The 19,638-nt window shown below is 41.5% G+C and overlaps 1 protein-coding gene across 3 annotated transcripts in view; it reads right to left on the bottom strand.

The window, feature by feature from the left end:
• Positions 1-19,638, bottom strand: part of CASS4 (Cas scaffold protein family member 4) — a 105,458-nt gene that overhangs the window by 19,110 nt on the left and 66,710 nt on the right. The window contains exon 1 of one of the 3 annotated variants that reach the window (XM_073580667.1): positions 12-705. The exons of the other annotated variants lie outside the window; for them this stretch is intronic. Within the exon in view, the coding sequence (XP_073436768.1) occupies positions 12-41 (30 nt within the window). The 5' untranslated portion in view covers positions 42-705. Of the gene's footprint in view, positions 1-11; positions 706-19,638 lie in introns of those variants that run through there. 3 annotated transcript variants of the gene reach the window in all.

Genomic DNA, 19,638 nt, shown 5'->3' with positions numbered 1-19,638 from the left:
CTGTAACTCACCCAGTTTTCGGACAAGTCCCGGTATCTCATCCGCTAGCTGCAGCTCGGGTGCACGCGCCGGCTCCACAGGCTTAGTCTTGACCACGGGTACAGGGGTTTTGAATCCTGTCTTGTGCGGGTCCACCATAGATGGTTTTGTGGCCCCTTGGCTGGATGCAGGCTCCGCAGCAGGTTTATCGCTGCCACCTGACTGTGACCGTGTGCGTCCTGACCGCGCCATACTGCCATGCTGCTGTAGGTTCTCCTGCATTGTCTGCCTTTCCAAAGACGTCCGTCTCTGCCTGGAAGCAGCAGAGGTGATCTGCACAGCTGGGGCCGATCTCACCTGTGCACCTGGCAGGAGCTGCTTACTGACTGGGGAGCTACAAGACTTCACATTCTGCTGGTTTCCATCACTCACCAACACTTTTCCTTCTGGCTTCTTTGCTGGAACTGGAGAAGGTTTTCCTCCCAAAACTTTACTCACAACTGTTTCTTTCTTCATAGAACTGCTGCAGCTTTGACTCGCTGCATTCACTGGACTCACAGTGGCTTTGGGATTAACATTCCCATTAGTAGAAGCCTGAGAGGCTAGTCCCAGTGTAGGCCGGGAAGCCTGGGCCTTGCCAGGGGAGCTTCCCCGCCCAGGGTGGCCACTCCCTGGGCTTGCTCCAGACATCAGGAGAACCACTGACACACAACCTCACAGCTAGGAGGCAGTATTATAGTAGTTATATTCTTGTACATAGGGGATATTATTATAGTAGTTATATTCTTGTACATAGGGGCAGTATTATAGTAGTTATATTCTTGCACATAGGGGCAGTATTATAGTAGTTATATTCTTGTACATAGGAGGCAGTATTATAGTAGTTATATTCTTGTGCATAGGGGCAGTATTATAGTAGTTTTATTCTTGTACATTGGAGCAGTATTATAGTAGTTATATTCGTGTACATAGTGACAGTATTATAGTAGTTATATTCTTGTACATAGGAGCAGTATTATAGTAGTTATATTCTTGTACATAGGAGGCAGTATTATAGTAGTTATATTCCTGTACATAGGAGGCAGTATTATAGTAGTTATATTCTTGTGCATAGGGGCAGTATTATAGTAGTTATATTCTTTTACATAGGAACAGTATTATAGTAGTTATATTCTTGTACATAGGAGCAGTATTATAGTAGTTATATTCTTGCACTTAGAGGCAGTTTTATAGAAGTTAGATTCTTGTACATAGAGGCAGTATTATAGTAGTTATATTCTTGTACATGAGAGCAGTATTATAGTAGTTATATTCTTGTACATAGGGGCAGTATTATAGTAATATTCTTGTACGTAGGGGCAGTATTATAGTAGTTATATTCTTGTACATAGGTGCAGTACTATAGTAGTTATATTCTTGTACATAGAGGCAGTATTATAGTAGTTATATTCTACATAAGAGCAGTATTACAGTATTTATATTCTTGTACATAGAGGCAGTATTATAGTAGTTATATTCTTCTACATAAGAGCAGTATTATAGTATTTATATTCTTGTACATAGGGGCAGTATTATAGTAGTTATATTCTTGTACATAGGAGCAGTATTATAGTAGTTATATTCTTGTACATAGAGGCATATTATAGTAGTTATATTCTACATAAGAGCAGTATTATAGTATTTATATTCTTGTACATAGGGGCAGTATTATAGTAGTTATAATCTTGTACATAGGGGCAGTATTATAGTAGTTATATTCTTGTACATAAGGGCAGTATTATAGTAGTTATATTCTTGTACATAGGGGCAGTATTATAGTAGTTATAATCTTGTACATAGGGGCAGTATTATAGTAGTTATATTCTTGTACATAGGAGGCAGTATTCTAGTAGTTATATTCTTGTACATAGGGAGCAGTATTATAGTAGTTATATTCTTGTACATAGGGGGTAGTATTATGGTATTTATATTCTTGTACATAGGGGCAGTATTATAGTAGTTATATTCTTGTACATAGGGACAGTATTATAGTAGTTATATTCTTATACATAGGGGCAGTATTATAGTAGATATATTCTTGCACATAGAGGCAGTATTATGGTAGTTATATTCTTGTACATACAGGGCAGTATTATAGCAGTTATATTCTTGTACATAAGGGCAGTATTATAGTAGTTATATTCTTGTACATAAGGGCAGTATTATAGTAGATATATTCTTGCACATAGAGGTAGTATTATGGTAGTTATAGTCTTGTATATAGGGGCAGTATTATAGTAGCTATATCCTTGTACATAGGGGGCAGTATTATAGTAGTTATATTCTTGTACATAGGGGGCAGTATTATAGTAGTTATATTCTTGTACATAGGGGGCAGTATTATAGTAGTTATATTCTTGTACATAGGGACAGTATTATAGTAGTTATATTCTTGTACTTAAGGACAGTATTATAGTAGTTATATTCTTGTACATACGGAGCAGTATTATAGTGGTTATATTCTTGCACATAGAGGCAGTATTATGATAGTTATATTCTTGTACATACGGGGCAGTAATATAGCAGTTATATTCTTGTACATAAGGGCAGTATTATAGTAGTTATATTCTTGTACATAAGGGCAGTATTACAGTAGATATATTCTTGCACATAGAGGCAGTATTATGGTAGTTATAGTCTTGTATATAGGGGCAGTATTATAGTAGTTATATTCTTGTACATAGGGGCAGTATTATAATAGTTATATCCTTGTACATAGGGGCAGTAATATAGTAGTTATATTCTTGTACATAAGGGGCAGTATTATAGTAGTTATATTCTTGTACATAGAGGCAGTATTATAGTAGTTATATACTTGTACATAGGGGCAGTATCATAGTAGTTACTTTCTTGTACATAGGGGGCAGTATTATAGTAGTTATATTCTTGTACATAGGAGCAGTATTATAGTAGTTATATTCTTGTACATAGGGGCAGTATTATAGTAGTTATATCCTTGTACATAGGGGGCAGTATTATAGTAGCTATATTCTTGTACATAGGGGCAGTATTATAGTAGTAATATTCTTGTACATAGAGGCAGTATTATAGTAGTTATATTCTTGTACATAGGGGCAGTATTATAGTAGTAATATTCTTGTACATAGAGGCAGTATTATAGTAGTTATATTCTTGTACATAGGGGCAGTATTAGTTATTTTCTTGTGCATAGGGGGCAGTATTATAGTAGTTATAGTCTTGTACATAGGGGCAGTATTATAGTAGTTATATTCTTATACATAGGAGGCAGTATTACAGTAGTTATATTCTTGTACATAGGGGCAGTATTATAGTAGCTATATTCTTGTACATAGGGGATATTATTATAATAGTTATGTTCTTGTACATAGGGTCAGTATTATAGTAGTTATATTCTTGCACATAGGGGCAGTATTATAGTAGTTATATTCTTGTACATAGGAGGCAGTATTATAGTAGTTATATTCTTGTGCATAGGGGCAGTATTATAGTAGTTATATTCTTGTACATAAGGGCAGTATTATAGTAGATATATTCTTGCACATAGAGGTAGTATTATGGTAGTTATAGTCTTGTATATAGGGGCAGTATTATAGTAGCTATATCCTTGTACATAGGGGGCAGTATTATAGTAGTTATATTCTTGTACATAGGGGGCAGTATTATAGTAGTTATATTCTTGTACATAGGGGGCAGTATTATAGTAGTTATATTCTTGTACATAGGGACAGTATTATAGTAGTTATATTCTTGTACTTAAGGACAGTATTATAGTAGTTATATTCTTGTACATACGGGGCAGTAGTATAGCAGTTATATTCTTGTACATAAGGGGCAGTATTATAGTAGTTATATTCTTGTACATAGAGGCAGTATTATAGTAGTTATATACTTGTACATAGGGGCAGTATCATAGTAGTTACTTTCTTGTACATAGGGGGCAGTATTATAGTAGTTATATTCTTGTACATAGGAGCAGTATTATAGTAGTTATATTCTTGTACATAGGGGCAGTATTATAGTAGTTATATCCTTGTACATAGGGGGCAGTATTATAGTAGCTATATTCTTGTACATAGGGGCAGTATTATAGTAGTAATATTCTTGTACATAGAGGCAGTATTATAGTAGTTATATTCTTGTACATAGGGGCAGTATTATAGTAGTAATATTCTTGTACATAGAGGCAGTATTATAGTAGTTATATTCTTGTACATAGGGGCAGTATTAGTTATTTTCTTGTGCATAGGGGGCAGTATTATAGTAGTTATAGTCTTGTACATAGGAGCAGTATTATAGTAGTTATATTCTTGTACATACGGGGCAGTATTATAGCAGTTATATTCTTGTACATAAGGGGCAGTATTATAGTAGTTATATTCTTGTACATAGAGGCAGTATTATAGTAGTTATATACTTGTACATAGGGGCAGTATCATAGTAGTTACTTTCTTGTACATAGGGGGCAGTATTATAGTAGTTATATTCTTGTACATAGGAGCAGTATTATAGTAGTTATGTTCTTGTACATAGGGGCAGTATTATAGTAGTTATATCCTTGTACATAGGGGGCAGTATTATAGTAGCTATATTCTTGTACATAGGGGCAGTATTATAGTAGTAATATTCTTGTACATAGAGGCAGTATTATAGTAGTTATATTCTTGTACATAGGGGCAGTATTATAGTAGTAATATTCTTGTACATAGAGGCAGTATTATAGTAGTTATATTCTTGTACATAGGGGCAGTATTAGTTATTTTCTTGTGCATAGGGGGCAGTATTATAGTAGTTATAGTCTTGTACATAGGGGCAGTATTATAGTAGTTATATTCTTATACATAGGAGGCAGTATTACAGTAGTTATATTCTTGTACATAGGGGCAGTATTATAGTAGCTATATTCTTGTACATAGGGGATATTATTATAGTAGTTATATTCTTGTACATAGGGGCAGTATTATAGTAGTTATATTCTTGCACATAGGGGCAGTATTATAGTAGTTATATTCTTGTACATAGGAGGCAGTATTATAGTAGTTATATTCTTGTGCATAGGGGCAGTATTATAGTAGTTTTATTCTTGTACATTGGAGCAGTATTATAGTAGTTATATTCGTGTACATAGTGACAGTATTATAGTAGTTATATTCTTGTACATAGGAGCAGTATTATAGTAGTTATATTCTTGTACATAGGAGGCAGTATTATAGTATTTATATTCCTGTACATAGGAGGCAGTATTATAGTAGTTATATTCTTGTGCATAGGGGCAGTATTATAGTAGTTATATTCTTGTACATAGGGGCAGTATTATAGTAGATATATTCTTGTACATAGGGAGCAGTATTATAGTAGTTATATTCTTGTACATAGGAGCAGTATTATAGTAGTTTTATTCGTGTACATAGTGACAGTATTATAGTAGTGATATTCCTGTACATAGGGGGCAGTATTATAGTAGATATATTCTTGTACATAGGGAGCAGTATTATAGTAGTTATATTCGTGTACATAGTGACAGTATTATAGTAGTTATATTCTTGTACATAGGGGGTAGTATTATAGTAGTTATAGTCTTGTACATATGGGGCAGTATTATAGTAGTTATATTCTTTTACATAGGGAGCAGTATTATAGTAGTTCAATTGTTGCACATAGGAGGCATAGTAATCATATTCCTGCTCTTAGAGTAGCAGCATATATAAAATACATTGCTTAGAGGGGGGCGACAATGAGCTTAGGAAAAGGCAGTGACATTTAATATGAAATTAAAGAAGTTGACGTCCTATTATTACAGAAATGTCACGACCTTTGCAATGAATCATTATTGCTGATTACTAGTTGTATGTGGAGTTGCCCATTTTGCGCATAGAATAGACTTTTGGTGTAATCTGACTTTATCCTTTCACCATGGATGTCTCAGAATGCAAAGATAGTACTAAGAATAAAATAAAAAACCTGCATCCCTGCTATAACCCGAACCCTTCCCCCACCTCTTTCTCGGTAAACTCACTTCTATAATCATTGACATAACCACTAGAGGAATATGTTACAGCTCACTGCAGGAAAAACAAAATAACAAAAGATCTGGCCTTATGGTATTAATATAGGAAGACCCCAACCATGAATTCCATGACCAAAGGGTAAGATAAATGAAAGCAGACATACAATGTGCGGACACACGTGAGCATCCTACTGAAACCAGTCTCAGGCAATGAAGAGATGAATAATTATTAACAGGCTTCCTGCACTATGGAGGAAAGCAATCTCATCTCAAAGGTTACGCAAGAATTGTCATCTTCAAATTTCACTCACCTACAGTGACAACTACTAGCCCCTAGAGGGCCCTGTGGTGGGCTAAATACTAGAAATATTAATTACTGGAAGGTGGTTTGACTTTTCCTCTCTTTGTACAGTGCAGCGGTGATAGAATTAAAATTACATGCAGATAAAATAGTGATTACATTTGGCATTTTGCATGTTGTCCACTAGGGGTCATCAGAGTAGTAAAGTCGTACAATGTCGTTTTACAGCCTGCTGTGAAGTCCAGTCTTATGATCTTATAATGACTAAAATAAGTGGATTAGTGATAGAAAGATGCTACCACTGCTGTAGAGCGACTTATCTAGCATTTATGCCAAGGGAAAGAGCAATTTTATAAGACTATGTTCTATGCAGCAATTCCATAATTATATTTTTGGAAAAACTGACTGTAGAAATGGGAAGAATCCTATAACATCCTGCACACCCACCACAGACTTTTAGATCCAGAGCCTTTTGTCCCATTTTTTTGCGGTTTTGACAGCCCCCTTTTCTTTTAGTTGACAGTTTGGAGTGTTCCATTTAATGGGGGCACTTTGCATTTAATTAAAGGGATAGTACCACTACATTCTCCTCTCCATTTTATAATATTGGTAATTGCAATCTGTTCCTCGTTGCCATCCAATTCAGGATGTGGCTGGGAAAAAGTTTTGGCCTTGCTACAGACTGTTCCTCTGCCATTAATAAAAGGCCGCTGATAATTTCCTATTTGGGCAGTTGACATCTTCCTGTCACCAAAAGCAAAAATAAAATGAAAGTTGTTTTCGGACACGCGGAAGGTAACTGGAGCCTGAGTATTTATGTCCTGAGCATTTGCTGGAAGGAGCAGCTGGTTTAAAGGGACATGGACCTGTCAGCTCAGCTGATAACATGGTGTGTGCATCCCAGGGAGAACAATGAGCCTTTCATAGAGGCCACAGGTCCTAGAGCCGCAGCTGTCACATACAGCAACAGTGCCACCGATGTGATGACTGGCAGGACCCTCTCTGTGCTGGGTACTGCCCTGACACCCACACTACAAGAGCTGACAACTACTACCCCCATCGTGTAATGTTACTGAATGTCATCCAGGAATGAGTGATGCCTGGCCTGTGTACCTAAGCTTATAATGTGTGATACGGACTGCTGAGCAGTGCATCTAAGCCTACTATGTGTGATACTGTCTGCAGAGCTGTGTATATAAACCTATCCTGTGTGATACTGTCTGCAGAGCTGTGTATCTAAGCTTACTGTATGTGATACTGTCTGCAGAGCTGTGTATCTAAGCCTACTATGTGTGATACTGTCTGCAGAGCTGTGTATCTAAACCTATTATGTGTGATACTGTCTGCAGAGCTGTGTATATAAACCTATCCTGTGTGATACTGTCTGCAGAGCTGTGTATCTAAGCTTACTGTATGTGATACTGTCTGCAGAGCTGTGTATCTAAGCCTACTATGTGTGATACTGTGCAGAGCTGTGTATATAAACCTATCCTGTGTGATTCTGTCTGCAGAGCTGTGTATCTAAGCTTACTGTATGTGATACTGTCTGCAGAGCTGTGTATCTAAGCCTATTATGTGTGATACTGTCTGCAGAGCTGTGTATCTAAGCCTATTATGTGTGATACTGTCTGCAGAGCTGTGTATCTAAGTCTATCATGTGTGATACTGTCTGAGAGTTGTGTATCTAAGCCTACTATGTGTGATACTGTCTGCAGAGCTGTGTATCTAAACCTATCCTGTGTGATACTGTCTGCAGAGCTGTGTATCTAAGCTTACTGTATGTGATACTGTCTGCAGAGCTGTGTATCTAAGCCTATTATGTGTGATACTGTCTGCAGAGCTGTGTATCTAAGCCTATTATGTGTGATACTGTCTGCAGAGCTGTGTATCTAAGTCTATCATGTGTGATACTGTCTGAGAGTTGTGTATCTAAGCCTACTATGTGTGATACTGTCTGCAGAGCTGTGTATCTAAACCTATCCTGTGTGATACTGTCTGCAGAGCTGTGTATCTAAGCTTACTGTATGTGATACTGTCTGCAGAGCTGTGTATCTAAGCCTATTATGTGTGATACTGTCTGCAGAGCTGTGTATCTAAGCCTATTATGTGTGATACTGTCTGCAGAGCTGTGTATCTAAGTCTATCATGTGTGATACTGTCTGAGAGTTGTGTATCTAAGCCTACTATGTGTGATACTGTCTGCAGAGCTGTGTATATAAACCTATCCTGTGTGATACTGTCTGCAGAGCTGTGTATCTAAGCTTACTGTATGTGATACTGTCTGCAGAGCTGTGTATCTAAGCCTATTATGTGTGATACTGTCTGCAGAGCTGTGTATCTAAGCCTATTATGTGTGATACTGTCTGCAGAGCTGTGTATCTAAGTCTATCATGTGTGATACTGTCTGAGAGTTGTGTATCTAAGCCTACTATGTGTGATACTGTCTGCAGAGCTGTGTATCTAAACCTATCCTGTGTGATACTGTCTGCAGAGCTGTGTATCTAAGCTTACTGTATGTGATACTGTCTGCAGAGCTGTGTATCTAAGCCTATTATGTGTGATACTGTCTGCAGAGCTGTGTATCTAAGCCTATTATGTGTGATACTGTCTGCAGAGCTGTGTATCTAAGTCTATCATGTGTGATACTGTCTGAGAGTTGTGTATCTAAGCCTACTATGTGTGATACTGTCTGCAGAGCTGTGTATATAAACCTATCCTGTGTGATACTGTCTGCAGAGCTGTGTATCTAAGCTTACTGTATGTGATACTGTCTGCAGAGCTGTGTATCTAAGCCTATTATGTGTGATACTGTCTGCAGAGCTGTGTATCTAAGCCTATTATGTGTGATACTGTCTGCAGAGCTGTGTATCTAAGTCTATCATGTGTGATACTGTCTGAGAGTTGTGTATCTAAGCCTACTATGTGTGATACTGTCTGCAGAGCTGTGTATCTAAACCTATCCTGTGTGATACTGTCTGCAGAGCTGTGTATCTAAGCTTACTGTATGTGATACTGTCTGCAGAGCTGTGTATCTAAGCCTATTATGTGTGATACTGTCTGCAGAGCTGTGTATCTAAGCCTATTATGTGTGATACTGTCTGCAGAGCTGTGTATCTAAGTCTATCATGTGTGATACTGTCTGAGAGTTGTGTATCTAAGCCTACTATGTGTGATACTGTCTGCAGAGCTGTGTATCTAAACCTATCCTGTGTGATACTGTCTGCAGAGCTGTGTATCTAAGCTTACTGTATGTGATACTGTCTGCAGAGCTGTGTATCTAAGCCTATTATGTGTGATACTGTCTGCAGAGCTGTGTATCTAAGCCTATTATGTGTGATACTGTCTGCAGAGCTGTGTATCTAAGTCTTTCATGTGTGATACTGTCTGAGAGTTGTGTATCTAAGCCTACTATGTGTGATACTGTCTGCAGAGCTGTGTATATAAACCTATCCTGTGTGATACTGTCTGCAGAGCTGTGTATCTAAGCTTACTGTATGTGATACTGTCTGCAGAGCTGTGTATCTAAGCCTATTATGTGTGATACTGTCTGCAGAGCTGTGTATCTAAGCCTATTATGTGTGATACTGTCTGCAGAGCTGTGTATCTAAGTCTATCATGTGTGATACTGTCTGAGAGTTGTGTATCTAAGCCTACTATGTGTGATACTGTCTGCAGAGCTGTGTATCTAAACCTATCCTGTGTGATACTGTCTGCAGAGCTGTGTATCTAAGCTTACTGTATGTGATACTGTCTGCAGAGCTGTGTATCTAAGCCTATTATGTGTGATACTGTCTGCAGAGCTGTGTATCTAAGTCTTTCATGTGTGATACTGTCTGAGAGTTGTGTATCTAAGCCTACTATGTGTGATACTGTCTGCAGAGCTGTGTATATAAACCTATCCTGTGTGATACTGTCTGCAGAGCTGTGTATCTAAGCTTACTGTATGTGATACTGTCTGCAGAGCTGTGTATCTAAGCCTATTATGTGTAATACTGTCTGCAGAGCTGTGTATCTAAGCCTATTATGTGTGATACTGTCTGCAGAGCTGTGTATCTAAGTCTATCATGTGTGATACTGTCTGAGAGTTGTGTATTTAAGCCTACTATGTGTGATACTGTCTGCTGAGCTGTGTATCTAAGCCTACTATGTGTGATACTGTCTGCAGAGCTGTGTGTCTAAGCCTACTATGTGTGATACTATCTGCAGAGCTGTGTCTCTAAGCCTATTATGCGTGATACTGTCTGCAGAGCTGTGTATCTAAGTCTATTATGTGTGATACTGTCTGCAGAGCTGTGTATCTAAGCCTACTATGTGTGATACTGTCTGCAGAGCTGTGTGTCTAAGCCTACTATGTGTGATACTATCTGCAGAGCTGTGTATCTAAGCCTATTATGTGTGATACTGTCTGCAGAGCTGTGTATCTAAGCCTACTATGTGTGATACTGTCTGCAGAGCTGTGTATCTAAGCCTACTATGTGTGATACTACTGTCTGCAGACCTGCGTATCTAAGCCTACTATGTGTGATACTGTCTGCAGAGCTGTGTATCTAAGCCTACTATGTGTGATACTGTCTGCAGAGCTGTGTATCTAAGCCTACTATGTGTGATACTACTGTCTGCAGATCTGCGTATCTAAGCCTACTATGTGTGATACTGTCTGCAGAGCTGTGTATCTAAGCCTACTATGTGTGATACTGTCTGCAGAGCTGTGTATCTAAGCCTACTATGTGTGATACTACTGTCTGCAGACGTGCATATCTAAGCCTACTATGTGTGATACTGTCTGCAGACCTGCGTATCTAAGCCTACTATGTGTGATACTGTCTGCAGAGCTGTGTATCTAAGCCTACTATGTGTGATACTGTCTGCAGAGCTGTGTATCTAAGCCTACTATGTGTGATACTGTCTGCAGAGCTGTGTATCTAAGCCTACTATGTGTGATACTACTGTCTGCAGACGTGCGTATCTAAGCCTACTATGTGTGATACTGTCTGCAGAGCTGTGTATCTAAGCCTACTATGTGTGATACTGTCTGCAGAGCTGTGTATCTAAGCCTACTATGTGTGATACTACTGTCTGCAGACCTGCGTATCTAAGCCTACTATGTGTGATACTGTCTGCAGAGCTGTGTATCTAAGCCTACTATGTGTGATACTGTCTGCAGAGCTGTGTATCTAAGCCTACTATGTGTGATACTACTGTCTGCAGATCTGCGTATCTAAGCCTACTATGTGTGATACTGTCTGCAGAGCTGTGTATCTAAGCCTACTATGTGTGATACTGTCTGCAGAGCTGTGTATCTAAGCCTACTATGTGTGATACTACTGTCTACAGACGTGCGTATCTAAGCCTACTATGTGTGATACTGTCTGCAGACCTGCGTATCTAAGCCTACTATGTGTGATACTGTCTGCAGAGCTGTGTATCTAAGCCTACTATGTGTGATACTGTCTGCAGAGCTGTGTATCTAAGCCTACTATGTGTGATACTGTCTGCAGAGCTGTGTATCTAAGCCTACTATGTGTGATACTACTGTCTGCAGACGTGCGTATCTAAGCCTACTATGTGTGATACTGTCTGCAGAGCTGTGTATGTAAGCCTACTATGTGTGATACTGTCTGCAGAGCTGTGTATCTAAGCCTACTATGTGTGATACTGTCTGCAGAGCTGTGTATCTAAGCCTACTATGTGTGATACTACTGTCTGCAGACGTGCGTATTTAAGCCTACTATGTGTGATACTGTCTGCAGACCTGTGTATCTAAGCCTACTATGTGTGATACTGTCTGCAGAGCTGTGTATCTAAGCCTACTATGTGTGATACTGTCTGCAGAGCTGTGTATCTAAGCCCTCTATGTGTGATACTGTCTGCAGAGCTGGCATACTCAAGCCCTAAATTTGTCTAATAAACCGGAGTGACAACCTGTTGGTGCTGTGATGTTGTCTACAGTAGTTGTCAGGCAGCCATTAATATTTTCTCCAGATCTCTTTTCCGCTTGGGCAGATGGTTTTCTCTGAATTCTTCCAGTTCTTCTTAAGACTTGACAGATCCAAGAAATATAAGGAAACTTTGGAAACTTTCCGCCTGTCCTCTAGTAAACAGAGCAGGAATACAAAGTCCTGCCGCCATAGAAAACTGTGCTGAAGAAAACATAAAAGGACACAACTACAAAGGGAGGAAGCTAGGCCCAAGTATGGAGGGGAGAAACCCTCTCCTGTACCCACAAAGAGGGTAAGTCCCGTCCCAGAATCCTCTGCAATCTAAACATCCCATTTGTTCTGCGGCCTGGGGGTCACATTCTTCTGGACGTGTCAGAGAAATGTTTTAGTCTTATACATAAACTGTAAGTGTAGCCTGACATAACACAACACCAGGATTCTTACATCGGCCTCCTCCTTAAAGGGTAACTCCACCAATAATAAAACTGTCCCTGTTTGTTTTCTGAAAAGAAGAAAATGGATTTGATAAATTAAGAAATTAATAGAAAAAGAGGTTCTGAAGTCGCCCTAAGTCTAGAGATACAGAGTTATATCCATTTCGTATAAGTGACAACCCATGTAGCGGCCATTACAGCTTCCATAGAAATTGGCACCCCAGGACATAGTGGAAATGTCAGAGCAATTTCAAGAAGGGATCTGGTTATGTTACCAGCACTGTCAGCAGAGGCGCCATAGACTGTCAAGTATCAAGTTTATCGCTAGAATGATTTAAAGGGGCAACTCACCTTTTAAAGGGAATCAGTAGGATCAACACTCCTGAGCCATCTAAATGGGCATGTAGGTCATAAAAAGTTGAATAATATTATACCTTGATATCTGAAATCAGATGTATTATTGACGAGAAATCGACATTTTTCTTATTATGTAAATTAGCTGTTATGATCTATGGGCCAGACAGCAATTTGCATATTAAGAAAAATGTGGATTTCTCTGGAATAAAACATCGGATCGCAGATATCAAGGTATCATTTTATTCAGCTTCCTATGACCTACATGCTCATATGAACGTCTTAGTAGGGCTGATCCTACTGACAGATGCCCTTTAATTTATTCCCATTTAAGAACACATTCGAGGACGACTGTGACCTTGGACCTTCACTTATTTTCAGGACCAAGATGCCATAAAACTAGGTCAAATACTCGAAATCTTTTAATATGGTTCTTGTTTTTTGGTCACTACGACTTCCTCAAAGGTTTTGGGGGAATTTCCGAAGTTCATGGAGTGATAAATGTCTGGTCGTTGATGCCCCATCAATACGGGAGTAGGAGGCTGTGTCCTTTATTTGAGCAGAGCGGTGGTTGTGCATGTGTAGGACTGCTCCACTGATTTCACTCTGGGACTGATGGAGCTGGCCAGCCACAATGCTCAGATCTCTGCTTGTCCCATAGACAATGAATGGAGCAGTGTTGCGCTTGCATGACCACTGCCAGCGATCATACATTTTTCACCACTTTGTTTTTCATCCTTCCCATTTACCTCATTTGTGTGAAATTCGCCTTAAAATAAAAACATTATCCACCCTCAAAAATATATAAAAATTAAAATTCTTGCTTATGCTGTGGATCATCAGATGGCGGAGAGCGCAGCTGACATCTCCAGAAAACATGTGTTTGTGTAAATATCCCGGCTCTCACAGGACTCTGAGGCTGGGAAGAATCCCGGCTACTTCCTGTGTCCTCTTACCACAAATTTTAAGTTCCCGGGGTCCTGTGTGAAACTCCGCTCACTCTGAGAATCCCACAGTCAGAGCATCCCACAGATCCTGACTCTGCACCCCACAGCTGCAAAATGTGTCAGATCCAGAAACTTCAAATGTGTCAGATCCAGAAACTTAAAATGTGTCAGATCCAGAAACTTAAAATGTGTCAGATCCAGAAACGTAAAATGTGTCTAGTGTAATGAAATATAAGGGGGGATTTACCCAATACTCATGAGTAGAGGATAGCCACTGTTCAGCTGACCATACACATTGGATTATGGTTGGACGAACCCATCAACCGTCTTAGGCTATGTTCACATGTCCAGAAATCATCTAGTGTCTTCCGTGTGATCGAAAAATATATTTGTCCCCTCGGCTGCATGGCAATCCTGCATGTGTTGCGGCTGTCTAAAAGCCATGACACATTCAGGGATTGCCCAACAGCCATGACACATGCAATTCACAACACATGCCGGGATTGCCCAACAGCCACGACACATGCAGGGATTGCCCAACAGCCATGACACATGCAGGGATTGCCCAATAGCCGTGACACATGCAGGGATTGCCCAACAGCCACGACACATGCAGAGATTGCCCAATAGCCATGACACATGCAGGGATTGCCCAACAGCCGTGACACATGCAATTCACGACACATGCAGGGATTGCCCAACAGCCATGACACATGCAATCCACGACACATGCCGGGAATGCCCAACAGCCACGACACATGCAGGGATTGCCCAACAGCCATGACACATGCAATCCACGACACATGCAGGGATTGCCCAACAGCTGTGACACATGCAATCCACGACACATGCAGGGATTGCCCAACAGCCGCGACACATGCAGGGATTGCCCACCAGCAGCCACGACACATGGAGGGATTGCCCAACAGCCACGACACACGCAGGGATTGCCCAACAGCCGCGACACATGCAGGGATTGCCCAACCGCCGCGACACATGCAGGGATTGCCCAACAGCCGCGACACATGCAGGGATTGCCCAACAGCCACGACACATGCAGGGATTGCCCAACCGCCGCGACACGTGCAGGGATTGCCCAACCGCCGCGACACATGCAGGGATTGCCCAACAGCAGCCATGACACATGGAGGGGCTGCCCAACAGCCGCGACACATGCAGGGGTTGCCCAACAGCCGCGACACATGCAGGGATTGCCCAACCGCCGCGACACATTCAGGGATTGCCCAACCGCCGTGACACATGCAGGGATTGCCCAACCGCCGCGACACATGCAGGGATTGCCCAACAGCAGCCACGACACATTGAGGGACTGCCCAACAGCCGCAACACATGCAGGGATTGCCCAACAGCCGCGACACATGCAGGGATTGCCCAACCGCCGCGACACATGCAGGGATTGCCCAACCGCCGCGACACATGCAGGGATTGCCCAACCGCCGCGACGCATGCAGGGATTGCCCAACCGCCGCGACGCATGCAGGGATTGCCCTACCGCCGTGACACATGCAGGGATTGCTCAACCGCCGCGACACTTGCAGGGATTGCCTAACAGCCGCGACACATGCAGGGATTGCCCAACCGCCGCGACACATGCAGGGATTGCCCAACCGCCGCGACACATGCAGGGATTGCCCAACCGCCGCGACACATGCAGGGATTGCCCAACCGCCGCGACACATGCAGGGATTGTCTAACAGCCGCGACACATGCAGGGATTGCCCAACCGCCGCGACACATGCAGGGATTGCCCAACTGCCGCGACACATGCAGGGATTGCCTAACAGCCGCGACACATGCAGAGATTGCCCAACCGCCGCGACACATGCAGGGATTGTCCAACTGCCGTGACACATGCAGGGATTGTCCAACTGCCGTGACACATGCAGGGATTGCCCAACAGCAGCCACGACACATGGAGGGATTGCTCAACAGCCGCAACATATTCAGGGATTGCCTAACAGCCACGGCGCAGCTGCGGGGACTGGAACATATTTTTCCAGTATGCCAAAGACACTCTGCTGGCACCCGAGCATGCTCAGATAACACATTATTTAAGCACGTTCGCTCATCACTACTGAAATCCTGTCCAAACCTAACACTTCTCACAACTGAGGGTTTGTTACATTTGTATCCAGGTTACACAATCCTCTTGGAGCTAAACAGGTCAGCAGCACAAAGTCTCTCTCCTGTCCTGATCGTTTGTTACAATGTATCAGTGCAATTAATATGTATCAGTATGGAGTTCAGATTGTTACAGTATCTAACAGAGCTTTGCCTAGAATCTAGCTGTACCAAACCCTCAGGTGTGTGCAGACTTGGGTCAGAGCGGGTATTCAGACCCTAAAAACGCCCAGGGTGCCTGTGCCAGGGGAGAGATCACCGTTTTCTCCACATTTATTTCATGTATAGCCAGCAGGGGAGTAGCTATAGTGGGTGCAGGATTTGAGGTCCCAAGAGGTCCTTTGGCACAATTGAAAAAGACCAATTCCATTAAAGGCCCGGCTGTGATCCTTGGGGGACCTGTTGGAGATTTTGCATTGGGACTCCCAAGATTCAGTTTGCTCCCCCTGGTATCCAGGATTGTCAGCCATGAATCTGATTACTAGAATGGCACGATTAGCTGTAATTACATTGTCTTTGTAGAAGACATGTATCTGCGGCCCCCATGTGCCAGGCATAATGATCACCTAGGACTCAGCAGGTCACACATCCCTCTGGGCCTGATGAAATGTAACAATCAGTGACTTTGTGCTGGTGACTACCCCGGGCTCCGGGCCTACACCCTGCCTCATTACTGAGCATTTGTTCTCATTAATTGTCCTTTAATCTCATTGTCGTGCACAGTCACTACTCTCCCTACTAAGATTTACATCTGTAAAATGACTTAATCTACCCGCAATTTGCTAAATTAAAACCTAACGAGACATAAAAGCTGCAACCTGATTGGACGAGAGAGGACTTGGAAGACAGAGGCATGAAAATGTAAAGGGTAGATCTGTTTTTGACAAGCCATATGTATGCCATTTGGTTATATGGTGGAGTATTTGTAGTCCTGCAGTATCACTACAGGGCAAGGTGGCATTTCGAGGGTGGTAGCTTGCTAAATTGTAAAAGCCCCCCCATACATTAGACCAATGTTAGACAAACCAAAGGGTGGGGGTTTGGCAGGTTCCGAACTTTTTGCCTACAATGGTTAGCTGCTTTCTACATTCAATAGTATTGGCGTATTTTAGATGTGAATACAATAGTAGATATGAGCACCGACACCGCAGGGGCAGGAGCGCTAGTCATCTCCCTATCCTAATATGCCGCGCCATGATGCGCCACATCATCACACTGCTGACATTGCTTCCACGGCGCAGCGAAGACAAGGGCAATGATAAGTGCTCCATATGGAGTCGAAGAGTCAAGTGACTTTTATTGTTAAGGCACAGTATAGAAGGAGAGTATGGGGGGAATTGTGAAGAGGATGAACAATATAGAGCAGGGGCAATGTGAACTAGGGGGCACAGTATGGAGAGATAGCAGCGTGGGGGGCAGTTTGAGGGCAAAGTATGAATTGGGGGCAATGTGGGGAGACATGGAAGATGGGGACAGTGTGAAGGAGAGGCAACATGGAGATAGCAATAGTATGAGGGGAAACTGGAGAAATGGGAATAAAGTAGAGAACACAGTTCATAGGGGAAGATGGTGTTGAGGCAAATTTATAGGAGAAGATGGTGTTTATAGATGATAACTGGGTACAGTATGACGGTTATAGGCGATCATAAGGGGATACAGAGTAGCGGATATAGTTCATGAGAGCTGTTATAGTTTAGTAGCCCACACAGTATGGCGGTTGTAGTTAATAAGGGAGGACAGTCTTGAGGCAAAATTTTTTTGAAGAAGATTGTGGCAGTTATGGTTCACAAAGGGAGACAGCATGGCAGCTATAGCTTATAAAGGTGGACAGTGCGGTGGTTATAGTTAAATATAGGCACTGAAGATGGGGACAGTGTGAAGGAGAGGCAACATGGAGATAGCAATAGTATGAGGGGAAACTGGAGACATGGGAATGTTCATAGGGGAAGATGGTGTTGAGGCAAATTTATAGGAGAAGATGGTGTTTATAGATGATAACTGGGTACAGTATGACGGTTATAGGCGTTTATAAGAGGATACAGAGCAGCGGATATAGTTCATGAGAGCTGTTATAGTTTAGTAGCCCACACAGTATGGCGGTTGTAGTTAATAAGGGAGGACAGTCATGAGGCAACATTTTATTGAAGAAGATTGTGGCAGTTATGGTTCACAAAGGGAGACAGCATGGCAGCTATAGCTTATAAAGGTGGACAGTGCAGTGGTTATAGTTAAATATAGGCAAAGCTTGGCTGTTATAGTTCATAAAGGGTGGCGGTTGTACCTCATAAGAGGGGACAGAATGGCGGTTGTAGTTCGCAAGGGGGGAAAATGTGCTGAAAATATTTTATAGGATAGATTGTGTGGAGGCATTCTTTGTGCAGGGAGCATAGTGAGGTACAGTCATTTATTTAAGGGCACAGCATGGGCAGATATTTTAATTCAGGGGTCACAATAATGACAACATTTTTAAGGGGAAAATGTCATGTGCAACATAAGGTTGGTGAAGAGGAAAGGCTGCAAAGACAAGCAGCGGATTTGAAAATTCGTTATGGCGTCTGATCAAGATAGAGAAGAAAGGGGTAAGACTGACTCCAAATCAGAGGTCACCTAAACGATACCTGGATGCAAATATTTATTTGTGATGCTGACTGAATCTGATCAGTATTGTGGTTCATGTATGGTCCTCAGTCTGATGATAGCTGGTAACAACAACTCCCAGCATCACCTTCACATTGTTAAGGACATGTTGGGAGTTGTAGTTCATGCCACACAAATCTATATGGGGGGGGAGTCTGTCCAGCCATTTCAATTAATCACTGTACTAAGCTTGCTTCTGAAGTTCTGTACTAATGGTAGTTCTGGTGCTGTACTAACGTACTGATGATTGTTCCAGTAATGAATACCTGTACTGATGATGATTCTGGTGCTGTATCAATGTTCTGATGATTGTTCCAGTGATGAATACCTGTACTGATGATGGTTCTGGTGCTGTATTAATGCTCTGATGATTGTTCCAGTGTTGAATACCTGTACTGATGATGGTTCTGGTGCTGTACTAATGTACTGATGATTGTTCCAGTGTTGAATACCTGTACTGATGATGATTATGGTGCTGTATTAATGTACTGATGATCGTTCCAGTGATGAATACCTGTACTGATGATGGTTCTGGTGCTGTATTAATGTTCTGATGATTGTTCCAGCGTTGAATACCTGTACTGATAATGATTATGGTGCTGTATTAATGTACTGATGATCGTTCCAGTGATGAATACCTGTACTGATGATGGTTCTGGTGCTGTACTGATGATCGTTCCAGTGATGAATACCTGTACTGATGATGGTACTGGTGCTGTACTAATGTACTGATGATTGTTCCAGTGATGAATACCTGTACTGATGATGATTCTGGTGCTGTACTAATGTACTGATGATTGTTCCAGTGATGAATACCTGTACTGATGATGATTCTGGTGCTGTATCAATGTTCTGATGATTGTTTCAGTGTTGAATACCT

This window comes from Dendrobates tinctorius, unplaced genomic scaffold (genome assembly GCF_039654945.1).
Source record: "Dendrobates tinctorius isolate UK_male_01 unplaced genomic scaffold, ASM3965494v1 ptg000065l, whole genome shotgun sequence".
NCBI lineage: Eukaryota > Metazoa > Chordata > Amphibia > Anura > Dendrobatidae > Dendrobates > Dendrobates tinctorius.
This window is presented reverse-complemented; position numbering and strand designations above follow the sequence as displayed.